We start from the raw sequence: 23817 nt of genomic DNA on the forward strand, positions 1-23817 counted from the left end.
GCAGAAGCTAAAGCAGAGCAGCAGAGTCTGCCCTTTCTGGGAAGGTGACCCTCCAGACAATGGCCACTAGACCTCTCCACAGGAGCAAGGCCAAAGCCAGGGAGGACAGTTCTGCAGGTCCCACAGTTTACAGTGGCAACACATCCAAGGGGCGACTGTTCACACTTTGGACATTGGGCATTTATATGTTTACTTTGGCGATTTTCCAGCAGGTGGTAGTAAAGTGGCTTGAGGAAAGGGTGATTTTTTTCTAGTTGGCAAAAGCACTGTAAGGATTAGCTGCAAGCCCAAGTCCCATCTCCGGCCTCATGGTGTCAACACACTGCAAGGCAAACCCAAGGCCCCTTTATGAGAGTCAGCCCTTGTTAATATTCTTCAGACTGACAGAGTTAAAAAAAAAAATTAAATAAAAAGAAGGAAGCAAACCAAGGACTTTTCTAAAATGTGCATTGTGTAGAATTACTTGCAAATTAGCATCAATTATTTGAGAATTTACAGTTCAGTGCCTTTTATTACTAGGTCTGCATCCTTAGCTCCGGACTCCAGCAGTCCTGCGCTCTATTTGAAAAGCTGAAAAAGCTGCAAATTTGCAAGCAATCAAGCAAGTCATCATCAGTCCCAGTAGAGAGGCCCTGGGTTTTGTTGGCATAACAAGGAAACATTTGTCCCCCAGGTATATAAGTAATACGAACGGGCTCTCAGAATGAGCGCTCCAGCCCTGGAAAGATGGAAAATTCCAGAAACATGGGGGGTAGGGGGTTGGATTCTGGCTACTATCCAGGTCAGTTCTTAAAGCAAGGCATTCTCCCCAACAGAACACGCTGCCACTCCAAATGTCCCTTGGAGGTACACACTTGATGCAAAACACTTGTAAACACGGCCCCATTTACCTACCACACCTGACTTCTGAACCCGGTGGCCCGTAGGGACAAAGCAGGCTGCCAGCGATTTGAAGGACCACGTTAATCACCTCCCAGAAGATTTGGTCTTGGGCTTCCCAGCCAATGAGGGGGTCCGGGCATGCGCAGACACTATCTGATTGGCTGAGACAAAGCCGGGCTTCTCAGGTAAACAGCCTGAAGCCTAGTCCTGAGCTTGGAAGAGCAGGGCCCTGGGGAGTTCTGGAGCGTTCAGGAGCCCTAAGAACTGGGTACCCAATTTCTTAAGCTGCTCCCAGGACACTGGTTAGTAAGGGCTTTCAGGGCCCCCAGGAGACAAAGCGAGTAGCAAGCTACAACTGCAGGCTCAGAAAGGTGCCAGGAAGCAAACATGGCTCTCCTTGGTCCTCCCTCCCTCCCTCTCCTTTGTCTCCAGGAGATAGACAGCCCCGTTCTTCCTCCCCAACCCGGCATCAGGTTCTCCACTTGAATGTCCTGCCTTCTCCTCCCACTCCTTAGGGATAAAGGAGACGTTTCCTTTGTACTCTGAGAGTGGTAAGAACATTTATCAAACACTTTAGTCTGTGCTGGCCAGTGTTTGCAAAACAAAACACAGTCTATGCCTTCCAATAGCTGTTTCAGAATTTAAGGTGCATGCATGGAAACACCTACCCCACCTCACCAACTGAGGCACCCCTCCCCACCCCCTTCATCTCACACCTGCTTAGAGAACACTAAAGGGGAGGAAGGGGGGGCAGAGAAGAGGGTGTACCGCCAGCAAACAATGGAATGGTAGGTTTGGAGCAAAGAGAAAGTATAAGCTCATTCTTCCTTCTCACTGCACTGTAATATCTCGAGTGCACCCAACTTGAACTACAAATACTGGCTTCTCTCACCAGCCCAGCCCTTGGTATGAATGTGTTTTGACCCCTTGCTTTCCTTCTAACTTCAAGCTGTGCTAAGCTACCAGAAAGGAATGGGAGTTATAATCAGTACGAGGGAAGGAGAAAAAGAATGAGTTTGGGGGCTTGAAACATTACCTGTGCGTGATTTGCTTCTTCACCAGCAAAGCATGGGTGCTCCCATGGGAGGGGAGGACAGCAAGGGGATAGTGGGGGTCACTGAATGACAGTAATAACAGCAACAACAATGACTCATACATCTGAGTCCCACTGGGCTAAAGCCCCTGCATATATTATCTCTCTCTCATTCTCACACTGACTCTGGGTTGCAGATACTCCCGGGTGAATTTTAAGTATGTGGAACCTGAGACTTGGAGAAGACAAGTATCTTGCTCAAGGTTACAAAGCTAGTAAGTGGCCTAAGCCCAAGTCTACATCCTCAGCCCAATGCAAAGGCCCAAGGGTGAGAGAAACTCAAGGGTTGCCAAGGGCAAGCTTCAGACATTTCAAGCTTTTACTCCCCCTTCCTTCTGGCACGGTAGCACCCTCATCTCAGGTGCAAGCTCAGGCTGCTGTGCTAGTGCTGTTCCCCAGCTACATCCAGGCCATGCAGACTCTCCAGCTGGGCCTAGAACCGCTGAGACACTGGCAAACCAGGGGGTCAAACGTCTTTGGGAATGTTCTTGTTTACAGGTTGGAAGTTGTCTGTGTTTATCATTTAGGAAGCTGGATTTAGAGTCAATCCAGGATATTTTCCTGGGCCTTGACATACTCCTTGGTTCAGGAGGTCACATTGTTCCACGAAAACGGAAAAGGCTCTTTCAATGAGTAACCAGCTAATAATGAGGCTTTCTCATGATAAGGCGTGTGTGTGTGTGTGTGTGTGTGTGTGTGTGTGTGTGTGTGTGTGATTTGTTTCTGGAAGAGCCGTCTGGGCAATCTTTCCAGCCTTGCCCAGGCTTGGAGATACCAACCCTGCCCATTTTGAGCCTCAGGATGGTACAGGGGCCAGGGGAGCTGCCCCTTCTTCCCCCAGAGCAGCAGCCCCCACTCCTAGGCACTGCACAGAGTGCAGAAAACCAGCTTCAAATCCATCGCCCAAACATGCACAAAGCAAAGCCCTAGAAACTGTGGTCCCAATTCCCTGCTCACAAAGAATTTGGGAGAAAAGACTTCATAAAAGACATTCAGACGGAAGGGTCAAGACCCTCTAATGGGGTTAAAAAAAAAAAAAAAAAAAAGCTGCTGAGCAGTAGAGATGGAAAAGAATGGTCTGGAAAGGCCACATTCTCCCCACCACTCCATGCAGCACCTATTCTCAAGCCCTGACATCTATGAGCTATTGAAAAATGGCAAGCCCTCAAAATATCAAGTGCTAATCCCTGAAGTCTGTTGTAAATATTACTCTATATGGTGATGGTTTGCCAATGTAATTAAGTTAAGGTCATGAGGTCACCCTGGATTATCTAGGTCAGCCCCAAACATCACAACAAGCACGACAAGCACCCTTACCAAAGAGAGGCAGAGGGAGATGTGAGACAAGCAGAAGAAGAAGCCACGTGACCCAGAGGCAGAGTTTGGAGTGATACAGCCAAAAGCCAAGGCATGTTAGCAGCCACCAGAAGCTGGAAGAGGCCAGGAATGGACTTCCCGCTTACAGCCCAAGGGAAGCTGAATTCAGACTTCTGGCTTCCAGGACTGTGAGAGTAAATTCCTCTTGTTTCAAGCCAGTAAACACGAGATCATTTGTTACAGCAGCCTCAAGAAACTAATAGGATATCCACATGGTGTACTTCAGGCGCAGCACCACTCCTACCCCTCCCCTGTTTTTCTCAACTGTAAAGTGATTTCCCTTCCTACCCATGTGTTGATAAGAGCTCAGGGCTTTCCCCCTCCTGCTTGTGGTTTACAACAACCACTTCTTGAGCACCTCCTGTAAGGAAAAAGGAATGGTTTTCCATTGGTAGAACTTCAGACACCTGACAGGCTCTGATGGAGATATGGGGGGATAAAGGAGGGTATTGGAGTCTAAACAAAAAAGTATAAATACTTTAAGTATAACTACACCTACTGTAGTTACTCATTAGCCCACACCCAGTCCCAGAATTGTATTCGAGTTGGAGCTGACCAAACTTGGTTTTCAGGAAGAAAGGGGCCTATGAGAACCCTGCAGAGAACAGCAGTGAGAACGTCAGGTGGTTACACTCCTCCCCAAGACGGGGGGCCTGAGACCAGATGTCAGATGTCCTGCTGCCTCTTAATTCCAGAAGTCAAGCACCCATCCAGACCATGTCCAGACTGGGCTGTACTCACCTTTTGCCTTTCCCCAGAGGAGTTGTTGCATGGGTTGCTGGGAGGGGATGCCCGCTTGCACCGTGCTTCTCCGCTGCTCATAGCCCAGGAGTTGGCAAAGTCATAGGGGTCTGTGGTCAAGGTGCCTGTGGATCAGAGTTTTGGGAACATAAGCCCACAGTTATGCCTATCTCAGGACTTCTGAGTGAAAACTCTGTCTGTCATTCCCTAAGGCAACATTCCATTAGGTTAGAACATAGGCAACTGGGTGGGAAGTACCTTTTGTACAGTACTCAGCATGACCACAGTGGTACAGGTACCAGAGCTCATCAGAGGTTTGGTGACTAACAGCTGGCTGGATGGGCACAATGAGGCAGACAGCATGAAAAATGCAGAAGTGCCCATCCACTCTCACTTCGCCATGCTTGCAAACCTTTTTCTTCTGTGTGGGACATTCTCATCTTCTATTGCCTTGGCTATCTCTACTAATTCTTGGAGAAGCAGTTCAAAAGCATTGTTCCCATAAAGACTTTCTGAACTAGCTATGCTCCCTCTCCCCAACCCCAGCCTGAGTTGGGCACATCCCTTCTCATAACTCTGCACCCTGATATCCCTCTCTCAAAGTTTTCATCACACTCTGCATTATTATTCTGTCTTCGTACCCCCAACAACTATGAGCCCCTTAATTACGGGCATAGATTGTATCTCATCTCTAAATTCCTGGGTAATGTGGTACAGAATCTAAGGCCCCCATTCACTTCATCCTCCAGCTTTCACAGCATCTGTGCTTCAGCACTCAAAGCATTCAGGCAACTGTCAGCTGCCCCAGTGGACTGTGAAGGCCTCACAGGCCTAGCTGACCAGGTGCAAAATGGATGCCTAATAGCACTGCCGAATCTTCATTACAGTTAGTGAAGCATTGGGAAGAACAGTCCATTTGCATGGGCAGGTCTGGAAGAGTGAAGAATGTTTCAAGATAAAACAGGGCTCTTGAGAATAGGAAATAAACTGTCCCAAGGGGGAAGAAAAGAAAACTGAAACCTTGAAAGTATAGTCAGTATGCATCTGGGGGATGGTAGGCAGGAAAAAATAATGCTCTCCCCAAAGGTATATCCATTTTCTAATTCCCAGAACCTGTGAATATTACTCTATATGGTAAAAGATGTGATTAAGTTAAGGATAATGAAAGGAGAAGCTTATCTTTGATTATCTGGGTGGGCCCTAAATGCAATCACATGCATCCTTATTAGAGAGAGGTAGAGAGAGATCAGACAGAGACACAGAAAGAAAATACAAAGACAGAGGCAGAGACAGGAGTGATGCAGCTACAAGACAAGGATTGCCTGCAGAAACTGGAAGAGGCAAGGAACAGATTCTCCCCTAGAGCCTCCAGAAGGAGTGCAATCCTGCAACCTCTTGATTTCAGAGTTCTGGCCTCCAAAACTGTAAGAGAATAAATTTATGTTGTTTTAAGCCATCAAGTTTGTGGAAATTTGTTATGGCAGCCACAGGAAATGAATACATGGGAGAAGCCAAGGAAAGGGAACTTAATTTTGTGGAGTTTCTACTATGTACTTGGTATTGTGATAAGTGGTTCACAGGTACATAGTCATTCCATGCAACACAGCCTTGAACACTTCATAATATACTAAATAAGAACTGGGAGGCACAGAAGAGGCTTTGTTTGAATGGGAAAAGTCCTGAAGAGAATCAAGAACCTCTGGGGTCTGGTCTTAGCTCTACTTCTACCACCCTATATGATTTTGGACTTATCCCATTATTTCTCTAAGTCCAATTCCTCATATAAAAAATGAGGAGGTAGACCAGATGGCCTCTAAGATCCTTTCCAGCTATAACCTTCTATGAAGTAAAATTCTATGTTTCAAATCTGAAATGAGGCATAAGGGTGTCCAATAGATGGAATTACAAATGTTCTGGCTTAGAAAAAACTCTCCAGAGTTGAAGCGAATCTAAGCAGACTACCATGATGTCAAGAAATAAGATTGTTTGGTAACAAAAATCAACCAAAGAGAACAAAACCCACCATCCTCTTAAGATGAGTAGCAAAATATCATCAGAACCCTGATTTCTTGACAACAAATATCACCTGTTCCCTCATAACATAAGTCTCATTTTTAGGTACTAAGAGCCTAGAATAAGAAAGAAGGCTAATTTAGAAATGGGACTTTTATTTCTGACAATATGACAGACTAGAAAAGTCTGAAAACTGTGCCACTACAAAGGACATGGAAATGTAGCACAAAATACGATAAATATCTTTTGAATCTGAGGCTACTCTCGCAAGAAAGTAGAAGGAATTCCGAGACAAAAAGCAAGGATGGGAGAAAGATAAGAGGAAGGAGAAGCAGAGAATATTGAAAAATAGAACTGGCAAGTGTGGCTTGCTGTTCTGGGTACAGATTATTAGAGGGAGTATGGAAATCTTTCCAGCTAAGCAGCTTGAATTTCAACAGTTCCATAAATACAGAAATGAGTCTTGGGTCTGTATGACATGGGGAGGTAGACCTAAGACCCCTCTGTGCAGCTGGGAGCCTTGAAGGGTTACACCTCCATGAAAGAATGGAAAATTTAAAAAGCCACTCTGAGAAGCAAGAAAACAATAAGGAAGGGTGTTCCTTTTTCTGGGCTCTAGACTAAAGGATGAAAAGTAGCCCCTGAAAATGTGTAGTGGTGGGAAAACCTTCATTTGGAATTGAGATTCCAATTTATACTTCTTCTGTAATTCAATAACTCCATATTGAAAAATTAGGAAAAAAAACCCTCTAAAGTTTAGCTCATAATCCAGAATTGTCAAGCAGGGAACAATACACTATGAGCAAGAGTCTGCAGATACACAAAAAACAGGATTAAATCCCCCCAAAACTTTAATAATAAAATTTTTGCATAGAGGCTCTAAAGGAAATATATTATAATTTACTGATATAAAGAAGAAATGGAAAACTTGATAAAAGAACAAGAAATAAGAAAAACAAGAGTTGAAAAAGAGCCAAATTTACCTTCTAAAAAATACAACTATATGTTCACGAAATAAAAGAAAACCCAAATGATGATTTAGTCAGCAGATTAGACAGAGTTGAATGAGAATTAATGAACTAGAAGATGGATCTAACTAGTGATGTGCTAGTAAGCCAACCTTCAAGAGAGGTTGGAGAGGAAGAGACCTGATTTGTAGCATTTTTCAAATTTCAATTTCCCACCATGGTCAATTTCAAGCTACCAACCTATTGTTACTGAATCCAGGTTGGGAAGAGATGTACACAATCAGTTCTCATAGATCAGCACAAGCACACTACTGGATCTAAGCAAACTGCACTAAAAGCAACACAGAGGAAAAATGGAAAATAGAAGTGAAGTAAAGAGGGAAAAAATAAAGATGTAATAAAAATATCCAGCAAATGTCTAATAATTCCAAAAAGAGAGAATACAGAAACAGGAGGAAAGTTAATATTCCAAGAGAAAAATGAATGAAATTTTTCAAAATCTGATGAAACATCAGCTTCAAGAATCACAAGTTCTAAGCAAGATATTTCTAAGTAAAGCCCACACCTAGACATAACATAATGAACTTTCAGAACAACAAAAACAAAAAGATGATGTATCCACAAAGTGAAAAGATATACTATGTGCAAAGAAATAACAATAAGATTGACAACAACAACAATAAATAGAAACTCTAAAGCATTGTAAGAAACAACTGTCATCCAAGAATCTTATACCCAGTTAAAGGATCATATAGGAATGAGGGAGTATTTAATTCAGTTATCGTTATGAGACCCTGAATGAAGTAACTACTAAAGGATGTTTTTTCAGGAAAATTTAAATTAACACAGAAGAAAAGATTAAGATGTCAGAAGAAATTATGAACATAGTTTCTTTTATGCTCATAATTATGCCAACTAAACATGAAGACATATCTAAACAAGCACTGATTGTGCAAAACTATATTAACAATGCAAAATTTAGTGGTTTTTCATAGATGTTAAAGAAATTTAACTAAACCTTGTTAAGTCAAAAATGCAGTTTAGAATTTTAAAAGAAAATGATAAAAAAAAGAAATAGAATGTATAATTTCCAAGTCAGTTGAAAGAAATATAAAAAGAGTAAAGAAAACCCAGTAAGTCAAAATGAAAGCAAAGAAACAGGGTGGGGGGAAGACATGAGGCTAGAGAAGGAAGTATCATAGCAAAAGTAGTAATCATAGAAAATAATAATAAGATGGCAAATATAAATCCAACTATATCAACAATGTATTTGATTTTATAAAAAACGAAAAGGGGCAAAGTCTCCAGTAAGAAGATAAAATATCAATCAGATAAGAATCAGATACAATGAGATATCAAAATTTCCTATCAAAATTGGTAAAAAAGTTGTTAAACAATATCAAATGCTGATAAGGATGTACAGCAAATCGAAGTCTCATATCTCACTGGTGGAAATGCAGATGGTACAAGCATTTTAGAAGAGTCTGGCAGTTCCTTAAACATATACTTACTTGCCATACCACTCAGCAATCTCACTCCTAGATAGACAGAACAATTGAAACCAATTGTTTCCTGAATGTCAATAGAACTTATATGCATAACTGCCAAAAAGCGAAAACAACCAAGTTTCCTTCAACTGGTGAATGGATAAACAAATTGTGGTTCTCATTTTCTAATTTTCATTTTGTGGAAATAAGTTTGTATTGTGGTTCAGGAACAAATAGGAACAATCTGCTGATATATGCAATAACATGGATGAATTTCAAATGGATTATGCTAAATGAATGAAGCCAGGATTAAAAGGTAAAATATTCTAAATACGATATGATTACATTTATATGAATTTTGAAAAAAGAAGCAAAGCTGTAGGGATAGAAAAAAGATCAGGCACTTCCAGAGGCTAGAAGTTGGGGAAGAGGTTAACTACAAAAAATTAAGAGATAGTTGGGGGGGTGATAAACCTGCCCTAGAGTTTGATTGTATAGACAAAAGCTAATAAAAACATAGAAGAGCTGAATAACACAATTAACAACTTAATTCAACAAGTATATATAGAATCTTGTACTAATCAAAGAAAACATTCTTTTTGAGCATATATGAAACAGTTACAAAAACAGATCACTAGGCCACAAGCAAGTATCCACAGATTTCTAATTTAATTTAGAAACTATTATTAAAAGGTAACTTGAAACATTCCATGCATTCGGAAATTTTAAACATACTGTATAGATTAAGAAAAAACTCAAGATGGAATTTTAAAATGCATAGAATTAAAATATTACAGACCAAAACTGTGCAGTGCAGCTAAAGTAGTATTTAGAGGGAAAACTATAGCCCTAAAAGTACATATTAGATGACAAAAGTTGAAGAAATCAGTGCTGAAGAAACAGAAGCAAATAATTTTACTATTTTTCTGACATGGTACACACTAATGAAAGGAACAGTCAACTGTTTCTACACACACCTACCTCTTAATCAGAGCATAATCAGGTCATGATGAAGAAGGATAGCTTACGTCAAATGTTCAGTTTTAGCAAGAAAACATCACCAATTAAATGTTTACATCATTAAAATTATTTAAAGATTAATAGTGATTTTCAAATTATCCATCTTACCTCCTATTGCTCATGAATACACACATACACATGCACATAAGCTGGCCTCTTTGGATGTTGATGCTTATAGATTTTATCCATTTCACTGTAGTGGGCTCAAGAGGGTCTGTTCAAACCATCAAGCATTTATAAAGTATCTACTATGTGTGGGCTACTATGGGGAACTGAAACTTGAACAACGTCACATTTAAGAAGTGCCAAGATCTGGGCTGACTGGATGTCAAGACAGTGAGGTATGATGCTAAGAGATACAGGCGGCAAGATAAACTGAGAAGAGGTCCTAGGGAGGGCTGAACGCCAGAGGGAGGAGGGTTGCTGAAGGTTCATAAGCAGAGAAGTAACAAGCATAGCCATGCTTTAAGGAAATGGAATCCCAGAAAAGCTTACCTTCCTGAGTCATAAAGTCATCTTCAGAGAACCTGTTGAAGTTGCCGCACAGCCCACAAGTCTTGCCGAAGTATCTGTCTGACAGCAGGACTTGAAAGTTGCCACTGCCGTCGATCCTGGCCACAAAGCCATAAGCCTCACTGGACATCTTATGGTATCCAGCCTCAGTTTCCAGATACAGGCCTTTGGAGGCATAGGGCATGGAGACCCTGTAGAGGCAGGGATGAGCTCAGAAGTGGGCCCCTCATACATTTTCTGGACATCCCTCCCACCTTCCAACCCTGACCCCAGGCCACAGGTTTCAGACCACGGTGCCATGTGGCCAAGAATGGAGACCAGCAGTCAAGAAGTTGGGCGCTCACTCAGACAGACTACCCACTGCCTGGGCTTGTTCACATCCTCTCTCTTGACCCCAGTTCCTTCAGCTGAATACTGAATGATGTGGAAGGGGAGCCCCAGGATCCTTTCTAATTTGGGTCTTCTAGGATTCTGACTTACCTTTGCTCCCCCTGGATCACAGTCCCATTGACAAACAAATGGATGTCAAAAAATTCTCCAAGATACACAGACAGGCTCACTCTCTTGCTGTTTTGGAAGTCCCCTGAAATAGAAAAGTCAGTAATAGTGATTCTTATCGAAACACACACACACAACAGTTAATAAATGTATTATCATTATCTCCAAAAAAAAATCTCAGCAGAATACTCCCCAACCCAAACACTTAACAAAAAGAACAAAAATCTCCCTAAAAATCCCATTTGCTCACTCATCCACCCATTCACCTAAAAATATTTATTGAGTGTCTTCTGAGAATATAGCTCTCTGGTGGGTCCTTTATATTTTATAGAAGAAAAATGAAAAGCATGACATCCTCCCTCAAGAAGTCCACAATCTAGGTATGAAGATATGATACTCATGTAGCAGCCAAACATTATAGGACTGCAAACAAAAAATAAATTAAATTTAAAATAAATAAATAAATAAAATTATAGGACCACAAAGAAAAGCAATAATGTCAGTTATTGTTAATAGGTACTCGAGGCTAATGTTATTTAAAATGTGATCTCAGGACAACCCAAATCAGAATCTCTGGGCTGTTTGCTTAAGATGGAGGTTCATGAGCTTCACCTCAGTTTATGGCATTTGAATCTCTGGGATACATTTAGAGAATCTGTAGATGAATGTACCTCACAACATACCTGGAACTTAATAAGGCCTGATAAACTATGAATATTGCCATTGGAGGTATCTGGATAACTAAAAACATGATAAATGAGCGTGATGGGGGTGACCACAGAGACAAGGGTGACAACAGTTGGCATGAAGTGGGGAGAACAGGCAAGAGACACGTTTTTCACTGCATTAACAAGAATTCATGGTCCCATAGTGAGTCCTGAGAAGTGGTACTCATACTGCAGGCCCTCGACATCCAAAGATCACTGATTGGCAGGAAAAGAGAAGGAAACAGAAGGACCAAGAAAGAGTCTGAATTTCCAGGAGGAAAATAAGGAAGGTGAAAGGCAGCAGTGAAAGAGAGATCAAATGTGAGGGCACGGTGGCTTAGGGGCCCTCAGGGTATCTTAGGGAACCCAGAGGGCCCAATGGAAAGATAGCCTTGGAAATGAGGAAATATGCCTTCTCCTATATGGGTTTCAGCTACTCAATAGAAGAGGAGGCAAGGATGTCTGTGAGATGAGGTCCAGGACCCTTAGGAAGGTTTATTGACTTGAGGTGCATGTGTGGCCAGGACTAGTGACACAGAGCACTAAGGAGGGCTCTCCTCGCTCACAGCCGGACAGAGCTCTCAGAGGAGGGTCCCAAATGGGAGTCGTAACTGCACCAAGACTGCTGGGGGATGGCAACCACAGAGTATATACACACACACACACACACACACATAATCACACACTCACACACACACATGCACAGCCAGACACACAGATGCACACATACACAGATATATCCCTACATATATACAAGCACGCACATACACACTCAAACACAGAGACACACACACGGGCACACATACACCACCAGCACATATACATAAACCAGAATCAGCTGGAGAGTTGACTCATTTCTCACCAGATTTCAAGGAGGGATGTCACATGTAAATAACTAGCCCTGTCTAAGAAGAGAGTTGTGAATGATACACTACTAGCAAGCTCAGAGACCACCAGGAAGGACTCACAATCCACCCAGCGTCCACAGCCAGATTCTGCAGAGAAAAAAGTCAGGTAAAAAAGTTGCTGCCAGCCCAGGTGAAGGGCTTTTCTCTTGTTTGCTCTGGGGAGTCTTACCTGCCCTGCGTGTTCACAGAGGGCAGTTTTTGCAGCAAGCAAATCTTTACAAGTTGAACATCATTTCAGAGCGCAGAAAAAACAGACAGAACAGGATCTGTAAGTGATGGGACAAATAGAATAAATGCTAGAGGTAGAATCTGAGTGATAAGTTTATGGGTCTTCATGTGACATTCTTTCACCTTTTCTGTGTGTTTGAAAATGTCCATAATAAAATGGTGAAAAAACAAACAAACAAATGGCACAGCCAGGCAACAACCTCTGGTTTGCAGTCCCTCTCCTAAGTATTCCTAATTCCTGAGCATTTTCAGTGGGTCAAAGACCCAATCCCTTCCTTCAGCCTCTCCTGGGACTGGCACCCTGAACCCCACACGCCAGCCTGAGAGAGCTGATGAGACAGGGTGTGAAAGGAGCTCCTCCCCAGACACTGGTAGGGCAGGAGAAGCCCCTGCCTGCTGCAGGGGTGGGCAAACGTGCCCAAGGGGTCTGGGTCTCCAAGACCAAAGAGCTCCGCCTTCACCAGTATGTCTCCTTCCCCACCCTCAGTCCCGTGGAGCCACTGGGTGAGGCCTGCCTGCCCCTGCTTCACTGGACAACTCAGCCAGCATCTGGCCCCCGAGCCAGCATCCTCTGTCTCCTGCAAACAGGAAAAACTCCCTGCGTGTCTCTCCTGACAGCCTCTCCCTCTCACACGGATTCAGGAAGGGCCACGAGAACAAGTCCACCCAGGGGTATGTGACTAGGTAGGACATACTTTGGATGCAACCAGGGGGGTTAGGGTGAACTATCACCCTGCAGCTGAAGATCCTGTAACTCTTCCTGGCTTTCAAGGAAGTAAAATCAGCTGAACAAGTCACTCATTCCACGGGAGACAGAGCTGAGCAAGTGCCACGGAAAAGCCCAAGGGTCTCCAAAGGTTGAAAGGAGGGCCTGTGAGGCAAATTTAAGGACAAGGTAAGGATTCAGCAGAAACTGAAAATCAAGAAAAAGGAAACCAGGAGAAAGATAAGGCAGAGTCTGGAGGCGCCCTTTGTGTGAGAGATGGGAGCTGGAGCCCCTTTCCAGGAAATGATGAAGGCTACGGAACCGGGTGGCTGACCCTTGAGGTAACGTGTCCATCAGCCCAGAGCTAGTAAGTGACAGACCTGAGTGTGTTGCCAAGTATTTGAGGGGTCGCTCTGTGTGGACCCCCAGAGACCAGCACTAGGAAGCAGAGGAGGCAGCCTGCCCAGGGACAGCAGGCCTAGGACTCTGTGAGCAGGGAAGTTGGGGGCAGAGGGTACTTTGGGCAGCTGAGCCCCATATGGGGACCCCGAGTTTTCACCTGCTCCACAAATTCAGCATCCTCAAGTGGCTGACTTAGGCTATGGTAACCAACTCCCCAGAAACAAACCAAAATAGCTGTCTGGAAGAGGGAGAAGTAAGACAGAGGTGGTGCAGGGATTGTTATCCTTACGGTGGGTGACCCACCCTCATCCCCAGATCCCGGGGAATTCCTGACCCCTGAGGGAGATTTATGACTAGCTGCCAATCCACATACAAGACATGGAGAAGGCAAGGAGACTCTGGAAAGTGTGTGCTGGGAAAACTACAATTCAGAGAAACTTCCATAGCAGCTGGAAGTATCCTGGAGATCATCTAACCAGTGGCATTCACACTTTTTTGCTCAGAAAGCTGAGTTAAAACATATTTTACTTCTCAGCCCAGTACACAGACACGCACATTTCACATAACAATACCCACCCTTATGCATGCCATGAGCTCTGATAATTTCAGGTATCTTCTGTTCTATTCCTTTTCATTTTTTAAAAAAAAATGCTGCTGACAACCATTAGATTATTTGAGGATAGCCCATAGGTCATAAATCAGTTTGCAAACACTGATCTAGACTGACTCCATTTTACAGATGGAGAAATTGAGGCCCAAGTTTCACAGTAGGGTTTCTCCACCTCAGCACTGTGGATGCTTGGAGCTGGATAATTCCCTGTTACACATTGTGAAATGATTAGCACTATCCCTAGCCTCTACCTACGCGATGCCAGTAAAACCAGTGCCCCAGGTGTGACAATCAAAAATGCCTCTAGACATTGCCAGATGTCCTCTGGGGGGAAATCACCCATGACTGAGAACTAAGGGTCTACAGTAGAGATAGGGGCAGAGCCCACACACAGGTTCTAACTCCAAGTCCAGAGCTCTTTCGGCAACACAAAGCCATGCTCTGGATTCCATGAACCACTAATGCAGGAAAAAATGCTCAATTCCCCTCTTATTCTATTTGCTTTACTCCCTCCCTGCAGAACATGGGGTGGGGGTGGGGAGATGGGATGATGTACAGCTGTGAGGAAGACGAGTGACTAGAAATCTCCAGCGAGCCCAGGAGGGCCTCCCGCACTCTGACAATATGCCTGCTAGGCACGTCCTGAAATTGCTAGGAGAAGAGGGGTTGGGTGTCCACCCAAGAGGCCAGAGCACACCGGAGGAGCTCGCCATAGCCCCTGTCTGGCCTCTGGGACATGCTATTGAGGACTAGATAGCGGAACTGAGCATCCACAGCGAGCTGTAGGGAGAGGTGTCCAAGGCCCTTTGAAGCAAACAGGGTGGGGCGGCGCCTTTTGGAAGGTTACTGTGGAATCCACGAGTCTACATTTCTAATGAACACCCCAGGCTCTTCCCCTGTGACTCCACCACAGTTGATCCTCCATCCAAACTCAGAGACCCAGGGATCTAATCTGACTGCACCATTTTGCTGACATGGAAGCCAAGGGCAGGCGGGGAAGTGACTCAGTAGCCAGTTGGTTATTTATGGTTCCCCCCAGGCTGGTTTGGGAGCAGATCCCGCAGTTCTGGCTTAGGAGGAGCACCTCTGTAAAGCTGAGGAACCTGGGCTTCCGCGGCCCCCTGGGGTCCTCCTAGTCCCTCTGCTGACTGGCCAGCTGCTCTGGGGCCTTGGCCTTGGCCCTGGGACCTGCCCGGCCAGACTGAGGATCAAGGAAAGGGCCCTCCCCCTTGCACCAGGTGGTCCTTGATGCCCGGACATAAAACACTTTACCAGGATGTGAACAAGGTCCCCAGGCTCTCAGGGAGGAATGTGAATTTGCCATTTAGAAGCACGGAAACAGGATGTCATTGGAAAACAATGGAGCTGAAGATGTGTGGACCACTGAGGCAGCGCGTGTAGACGGAGACTGCAGGGTCCAAGTGCTGGACCCTTCCCCTGCTCCCTGGAGCCTCCGACCCCTACCCCACCCCGAGCCCCATGGCCAGGCCCCCACACCCCCTTCTCATGCACGCACCCCAACACCACCAGCAAAAAGAGAAAAAGCAGCTGCCCAATCTCACTGATGTTAGCAGCACAACTTTTGGTGGAAATTAAACCAATCTACATTAAAGTGTGATTAACAGATAGCCTGACACTTGACAGGAGCAAGTTGAGATATTCTGAAATAGAAAGGCTATTCTGCACATTCCGACTTGGCCACTGAATCCCAGAAAAGGGAGGCCAGAGGGGCTGGGCCCCAGTGCGGATGGGGGTAGCCAGGGGGACAATTGAGGGGCCCCAGACCTTGACAGAATTCCCTGAGGGTCCCAGAAACCCCTTACCTCTCACTTCCTGTCCAACAGGTGAACATTGGATAAGAAGAAAGTTGCTTCGAATTGTTAATTTGGGGGTGACACTTCACACTACCAAATGATTTATCTCACGTGATCCTCACAGCATTTCCATTTTAAAGATGAGGAAATAGAGGCTCCATTTCAAAAAGATGAGGAAATGAGAGAGACTATGCAACTCTCCCAAGGATGCCCAGTGAAGTGGGGAAGCCAAGGCTAGCAAGCAAGTTACTGACCCCCAATGACAGCTCGTTCTTTGCTTCCAGTGCCTTGCTTTGGGCAAGGACCCAGGTACAAAGCAACCAGGCACCATTGGTTGAGTCCACCCAGCACTGGGCAGGGCCTGAGAGGTCAAGGGAGCTTCGCAGAAGAGATGGCCAGGCCTGCCCAGAGACCCTGGCACTTTGTTTCCCTGCCTGTGAGGACTCAGGGGAAAGTCACCCTTAAGGGGAAAGGGTCTGGAGTTCTGCTTTTCTAACCTGCCAGCTTGGGTCCCCATGCCCAGAATGAAAACTCTGTCCAGGTGCTAAGATTTTATTATGTGTTGTTTACAAGACCACTGGCAGGGAGGCAGAGGGGAGAGTCCACAGCAGGCTTGAGCTAAGACCCTGGAGTCTAGACAACAAACCTCTTCCAGGTACCAAGGTTCCTCCTTGGAAACTCCCAAAGCCAGTGAGTAGAGGGGGTGTTACTCTTTATTTCTTCTTAGAAAATCCTCCTCCTGACACCCGTAACCTTCCATTCCCACTGGCACCACTAAAGCCATGTCAGGTAGGGATCTGTGCTATGACCACGATGAAATCCAGTGAAAACAAACATTGGAGCCACCTGAAGTAGGGAGCTCAGAGCCTTCAGCTACCCAGAGAAGGCAAGTGGGGTACTTTCTCTCTCCAACTTCTCTCCCAAGTCACCCCCCAACTGCTGATTCTGAAGCCAGGTGAGGCACCCAAAGCTTCATGTTTGAGATGGCTTCCTCCACTTGTCACACCGTGTGAGAGTCCCCAGACCTTCCATCTCCTTCCTGGTTATGTGGCCTCCTGCCTCTCTCCCGCTCTGGGGAGAATTGGCAAAGCACCAATTCCCTCTTGACCCACCGCTGGTACAAGAGACTCTAAGCCAGGTCTCCACAACCTGCTGAATCAGGGGACAAACCCCCATCAGACTCCGAGATCCTGCATCATTAGGCCTCACCCACCATACTCCAGCCCAAGATGCTCAAAGTTTGGTCTCCAGATCAGCAGCAGCCACCATACCTAGGAAATTGTTAGAAATGCAAATTCTGGGTTCCCAATCCAGATCTACTGAGGCAAAAACTCTGGCCCCAGCGGTTGTCTTGAACTAGCCCTCCAGGGGAACCTGATGCCCATTAGAATTTGGGGACTGCTGCTCCAGCTTCACAGACCCCCTCAGCGGCCTCCACAGTATGGACATATTCCAGCCCTTTGCTCATACTGCCCCATTACGAGAATCACCCTCCCCTGTCCTCTCTGCCCAACCCAAATCCCCTCACCCACCCTGCTTCCTTCATGAAATCAGCTCATGTACATGTTTTCTTCAGTACAACAGAGTTGTACTCCACGGTTCTCCCATTAGTCAGCATTTAGAGACCCTAGTGAGCTAAGTACGGGGAAACAAAGATGCATGGGACATGGCTTTTGGCGTTGAGGGGCTCATAAAGGACTCCGGGGAAATGGCAGTGCCATGAAGTCCTAACTGGGGTAGGTTTTCCAATGAGGCAGGGCAGGTGGAGAAGGCAGCTGCAGAGGAGCAGCTGTAGTGGAAGGAGAACCTCAGACCTGCAGCCAACTGTCAGCTCACTGAGTGCCCAAAGAGACCTTAGCCTAGTGCTGGGCACACAGAGGACACTCCACCAATGCTTGTTGACTGATTGTGTACCAACCCCAAGAGCCCAATGGCTGCTGCTCTTGTAAAGGTGTGAGTGTGGATGTGTCCATTGGGATCTCAGCTCATCAAGCTGGAGGGCTGCTTTTCTAGGTTTTATAGGGTCCTTCCCTCACACGTTGCACACATCTGATTAATTCTTAGAGCATGAGGGTCACCAAATCGCAGTTGTCCATCACTCCACTGAGTCTTGGAAAGTGGCCTCTCTTCTTAGGATGGGAGAAAGTCCTCTCAATCCAGAATCAGAATTTCGTTCTTCCATTTATTATCCTTCATCCTTTGGGAGGATCATAGGCCTGCTTGGTCCTCGGTTCTTCATTTGTGTTATGGGTTGCGTTGTGTCCCCCCAGAAACGCATGTTCACGTCCTAAATCCCAGTCTTGCAAAATGTGGCCTTGTTTGGAAACAGGGTCTTTGAAGATATTATTGGTTAAGATGAGGTCAAATTGGGTGGGCCACGGTGGCTCAGCAGGCAAGAATGCTCACCTGCCATGCCAGAGGACCCGGGTTCAATTCCCAGTGCCTGCCCATGTAAAAATAAATAAATAAATAGATAATTTTTTTTAAAAAAGATGAGGTCAAACTAGAGTAGGGTAGGCCCTACTCCAATATGACCTGAGTCCTTATAAGAAGGAGAGAACTGAACACAGACACGCAGGAGAGAAGACCATGTGATGACAGAGGCAGAGATTGAAGCCCAAAGATTGCCGGCAAACACCAGAAGCTAGAAAGAGGCACAGAAGGATTCTTCCCCCAGATCATGGATTTCCACCTTCCAGAACTGTGAGACAATAACTTTCCGTTGCTTTAAGCCGCTCAGTTTGTTCTACTTTGCTGTTGCAGCCCTAGGAGCTAGGAGAATTGGTAAAACAGGCTGACTATACCTACTCATCAGAGTTCTTGTGGAAAGACTGAGATAGCACTGGAACAGGACAGCGTTTGCCCAGAAACTTAGGAGACACACAATGCAAGACAGAATTCCACAGGCCGCCAAGAAAATAATAATGATTCTTCCCTTTTGCAAAAAGCTTTACGAAGCACCTACAGTTCGTCATTCCTCTTGACGCTTTGGGGCTTCCAGGGCACTGCCCGGAGCTAGAACAATGGATGTGCCGCACTGGAGAAGCCCAGGGACTTTCTCCATCCCACCCAGCTCCCACAGCAGAAACTCCTCGAGAAGCCAAACGGGAAGACTCGTGGCACAGAAAGGCCATTCCCCAGGTGCTCTCAGCTCAGGCACTGTCCTGCGAGTGAGGATCCACCCCCTCAGCCCCACACACACCAGGGCTGAGCTCAGCCACCCCCTCTTTGGGTTCCTCCCTTCGATGACCTTGACTCACCAAGAAGCGAAAAGGAGTGTTTCCGGCAGTCCCCCGCCAGGAGGTAGCTGCAGTCCCCGGCGAAGCTGTACATGCTCTTGTCAAATGTGTTGACGAAGTCCCTTCCAAAGAGGCTGCAGCGGCCCATCGACGAACTGTCATGACCTTCTGCACAAGGGGTCCCTGAAGGGAGAGGCTGCAGGTCAGTGCAACTGGGACCACCAACCCCAACCACTCTGGCCCTATAGAAACAAGGCTGTGCCTGATAGAAATTGGGCTGTGGAGAGGTACTATCCATCCTAAATGCCACTAAAGTGATTGTTTTCAGCTCCCAAATATGACCCCATACTCATCAACAACAGAGGAATATTTTTTCAGGAAATTTATTAGTTTCAATGACATTTACTTACTAATTTTGAAAAGCCATACATGCTCACTATGGAATATTTGGAGAATACAGAAAAAAAAACATGAAGAAGAAATTAAAATCATCTGTAACACACCATTCAGAGATAGTAAGAGTTAATAATTTGATGTTTCTCTTTGCACTCTTTTACAGCATAATTTGTGGATTTTTTCCAAATTTGCGGTCATACTGTGCAGATCATTTAGAATCTCCTTTTCTTTCTCAATGTATTGTAAAGAATTTACCATACCATATTATACACTTCTAGAATGCAATTTCTATTTTTGTCCTTATATTTAGTATCAAAATATATACAGAATATTTTTTCCCAAATTTTCTGATATTATAAATTGATGTTAATGAGCATCCTTATACATAAATCTACCTGTACATCTTTGAACAGATTAAATTTTAAACAGATCAGTCTGTGTGCTTTAGCACGTAGAAGGGGTCTGTGAAGTGTGCACTCCCCCAAGGTCACATGCCAACTCCCAGGGGACTGGCCTCCCATCCTCACTAACTCAGCATGTATGCATGCACGTGTGCACACGTGTGTGTATGTGCGTACATGTATATGTGTGCAGATGTGCGTGTGTATCGGCAGGTGGGGAACCACAGCATAAATCTCTAAGTGTTCTGGGTTCCCTCGCACAGGACCACCTGGCTGGAAGATTCAGCGATTATGACAAATCTACCTTTGTCCAGACTAACCTGAATGCTCTAGCCTGAATGGCCTAAGTGGAATAAGACAGGGTTAGGAAAGGGCCACTCTGATGTTTGCAAACTCAGAAACTCAGCTAAGGAAGGATAACAGGGCAGCAAAAAGAGAGCTAGCCTGGGACCCAAGAGAACTGATCTCTTATTTTGGCTCTGTGTGACTTTGGACCAGTCATTTCTCCTCTTTGACCCTCAGTCTCTTTATTTTCACCATAGGAAGTTCAACTAGATGATCTCTGAAAATCCTTTCTAAACTTATAGTCTATCCAAGTCTTGAATTTCCCTCTTCCCACCCCCAACCCCATCATAAAGGGCAGTTTGGTGTGGCCATTGTGCTTCTTAATTCTGCAGCAGGAGGAGAAGGCATGCACAGGCACCTTCTCCCCGGGGGAAAATGAGGCCAGGGCTGGGGCACACTGCAGAACCTTAAGTAACTGGGCAACACAGGACTGTACACAGGTGAGTTCCAGACAGCCCACCGAGTACCGGAATGCGTTGTTCCAAGTGGCCTTGGAGAGGGGAGTGAGGAGTAAAAACCTTTTGATACCTACCTGGCAACGTGAGGACCAGGGTGAGCAGCACCCTCACAAGCCTGGCAGGAATCATCTGCAAAGAAGCAGAAAAATGAGCTGGTTATTACTGCCCGGATAAATGGCTGCTGGTGCATGCTACTGTCAGTGCATAGAATAGGGGGGGAGGGAGGAATTTTTTTTAAAGCAGGAGAAAGGACTGATTCTCACTGACCACCATTTTCCCCTTGAACACAGGCTAAACCAAAAGCCGCTGGTCCCAGAAAAAGCTCCTGGGCAGGACCAGGCACAGAGTATAGATGACTATGAACCAGGACCCCTGGGCCCCCTTAACCCAAACAGTAGCTCCAGGCCCAAGCCGAGGAGGAAAACCCTGACTTCTCCACTAGATCCCTCCAGCCACCCTGCCCTCGCCCTATTCCTCTCCATTCCCTGCGCTCCAGTACAGCAAAGAGTTAATGAACACCTAATTCCCTGCTGCCTCTTCATCCTTCTTCCACACTTGGCAGCAAACTTTGAGGGTTAGGAACTGCCTTCCACTTTCGTCCCCATCGCTATTATGGGGCCCAGCACCCAGGAGATGCTCGGTGCGTGTTTGCTGAGTTAATCTGATAGATGAACAGGAGTCCAGGATAGCAGCCTTGGGTCCGGTCAACCTTCCCCAGGGTGAGAGACAACTCACTCTGCCCGGCAGAGTCCCTTGTACCTCTTGCCACTGCCCTCTCTTCATGAATGAAATGCAGAATCTGCCACCCAAAATTGGGGGTGGGGGGTGGGGCTCCTTTCCTGCCTAAGGCCCCAACCAGCCAAGGAGAGACAAGTCCAATCTGCTACATAATTGGAGAAGGAATACTTAGATGATCAGATATGACCAAGAATTATCCTCAAACCAGATGCCCCTCTCCCACTGTTTTCCAATACACAGGTACATCAGCTGCTTCCAGAAGGTCCACAGAGAGAGAGAAAAAAACTGGTGCTAGCTTCAATTGAATCAAGTATTTCCAAGCTTTGAAACCCACTGCATAAAGAAGCAGCCACAGGAGCCAAATTCAGGGGTAGGGGGGATAGGGGAATCCCTGGCTTTGAATCTGCCCCCCACCCCAAACACAGTCCTTCTAGGCCAGGGATGGAGAACCCCAACTCCCAGGTGTAGCATGGGTTCTGCACCTTCCTCTCACACCTGAGTCAGCACTTCTCCCCGAAGACCATACCGTACCCTGCAAAGTACTCTTTCTCCTGCAATGGGGGCTGCAGGTAGCTCCAAGCTCCCCGGGGAAACTCAGCCGGATGGTGCTGCTGCCAGTGCAGGAACTTAGGCCATTCTCGCCAGCTGGGGCTGGGTGGGAACTGCCACAGCCCGGGAATGTCTTGCTGTTAAGTAACCCAGGGAATGTGGAGTCCCTGCGGCTGGGGGCGGTAAAGCCCAAGTCATGACGTCCTCCAACCCCCTCCCCCCGCCCCGCCACAATAGCTACAAGCTGCTACAACAGGGGGCTGACCTCCTCTTAATTGCCAAAAGGAAACAATGAAAGGAAGTGGTATTAGAGAACCTCCAAGGCCCTGATAAGGCTTTGAACACTTTGGTGGAAGACCGCCTGGCAGCTAGCTGCCTTAACGAAGTACTCTGTCCTCTCCCCCCACCCACCCCTCACACTTCCACCCATGCCCTCCACGCCCAGCCCCTGGTCCTCCCTGAGTGCCCCACACAGAGAGGAGATGACCAGGAATGCTAGCGATCCCTGGGCAGGCGAGGCAGGCCAGGGTGGAATCCGGAGCGGGTCAACACACTTTCTGGATCCGGCTTCCAGGGCTGCACTCCGGGAAAATTTGGAAAAACACCTCAACCTGAGCCAACTTAGTGACCACGTGTGGAGGAAAGCAGAGCACCGGCCCTTCCTGCCCACTCTTGATAGGAACGATCCAGTCCCGGACCCTGACAAAAACAGTCAATTTGGGTCCTGGCCAGGGTTGAACAGACACATTAAAGATGAGAGAATGCAAGTCAAGACCTTTGTAAAATGATAGGGTGGGATGCATTGATTCTAAGAGCTATTCTAGAGCCTCTTCCACCCCACTTCTGATGCCCTGATTCCTCCCTAATCCTGCACACGTACACACACACAATTCTTCCCAACTCCTCCATTCCCAGGGGCCTACTTCTCAGCATCATCTGCTAAACCAATCCCTGCTAAGAGAGGTAGCTGATAAAATAGAAAAGAAGTGGCTCACTCATGGTGGGACTCTAGGAGCTATAACAGGACACTTGAGACCTATTTAGGGATGGAAGCCCACCCCATTGCCTCTCACATCACACCACCTACTCTAAGATCCTGGCACACCATCGGGTTCCTAACATCCTCCCTCCTCACACATGCACTCCACCACTCCCTCCACCAGCCCAGGGAGGGAGATGAAAAGTGCCAAGCAAAAGTGTAGAAAAGGCAGGATGTAGTAGAAAAAGCACTTAAGGATTTCCATTTACCACTTTTTTTTTTTAACTAGATAAGTTGCAAAGTCTTCCCACTATATAATACCTGGAAATTCTGCATTAAATATAACAAATGATCTTTAAATGTGCAGCTGAGCTGGAAGAAGAGAAAGGAATATCTCCAAGGGTCAGCCATGAGGAGGGAGTCGAGCAAGCATGAAGCAGACCTAAGGAAGTTATCCAGTCCTGGTACCCTCCAGGCTTAAGGTTGAACATCGCAAGAGCACAAAATGAGGCTTTGGGCCTGTTCCCTGCATAAAGCTGAAATCCTTGAAGGGAGACACACCTTCCGTGAAAGGGTTAATCAGGGATAAAAAATCCATCCACCAGCCTAGAAGTTAGGGAGTTGTCTGTCTCCATATATTATTGGGATGGGAAAATTAAGTATTTTTTTTTTTTACAATTTATAGCCATGGGCCTGCACTCCTGCAGGTCTGTGGTGCAAATTTACAATACCCGCATGGTCCAGG

At 46.0% G+C, this 23817-nt stretch overlaps 1 protein-coding gene across 1 annotated transcript in view; it reads right to left on the reverse strand.

The window, feature by feature from the left end:
* Positions 1-22282, reverse strand: part of VWF (von Willebrand factor) — a 149630-nt gene extending 127348 nt beyond the window's left edge. The window contains exons 1-6 of the mRNA XM_077169776.1: positions 22076-22282; positions 20881-20935; positions 19228-19389; positions 10575-10677; positions 10077-10285; positions 4094-4218 (exon numbers count right to left, since the gene is read on the reverse strand). Of these exons, the coding sequence (XP_077025891.1) occupies positions 4094-4218; positions 10077-10285; positions 10575-10677; positions 19228-19389; positions 20881-20935 (654 nt within the window). The 5' untranslated portion in view covers positions 22076-22282. The remainder of the gene's footprint in view (positions 1-4093; positions 4219-10076; positions 10286-10574; positions 10678-19227; positions 19390-20880; positions 20936-22075) is intronic.
* Between the last annotated feature and the right edge of the window lie 1535 nt (positions 22283-23817).

The sequence above is a fragment of the Tamandua tetradactyla genome, chromosome 7, assembly GCF_023851605.1.
Source record: "Tamandua tetradactyla isolate mTamTet1 chromosome 7, mTamTet1.pri, whole genome shotgun sequence".
Classification (NCBI taxonomy): domain Eukaryota; kingdom Metazoa; phylum Chordata; class Mammalia; order Pilosa; family Myrmecophagidae; genus Tamandua; species Tamandua tetradactyla.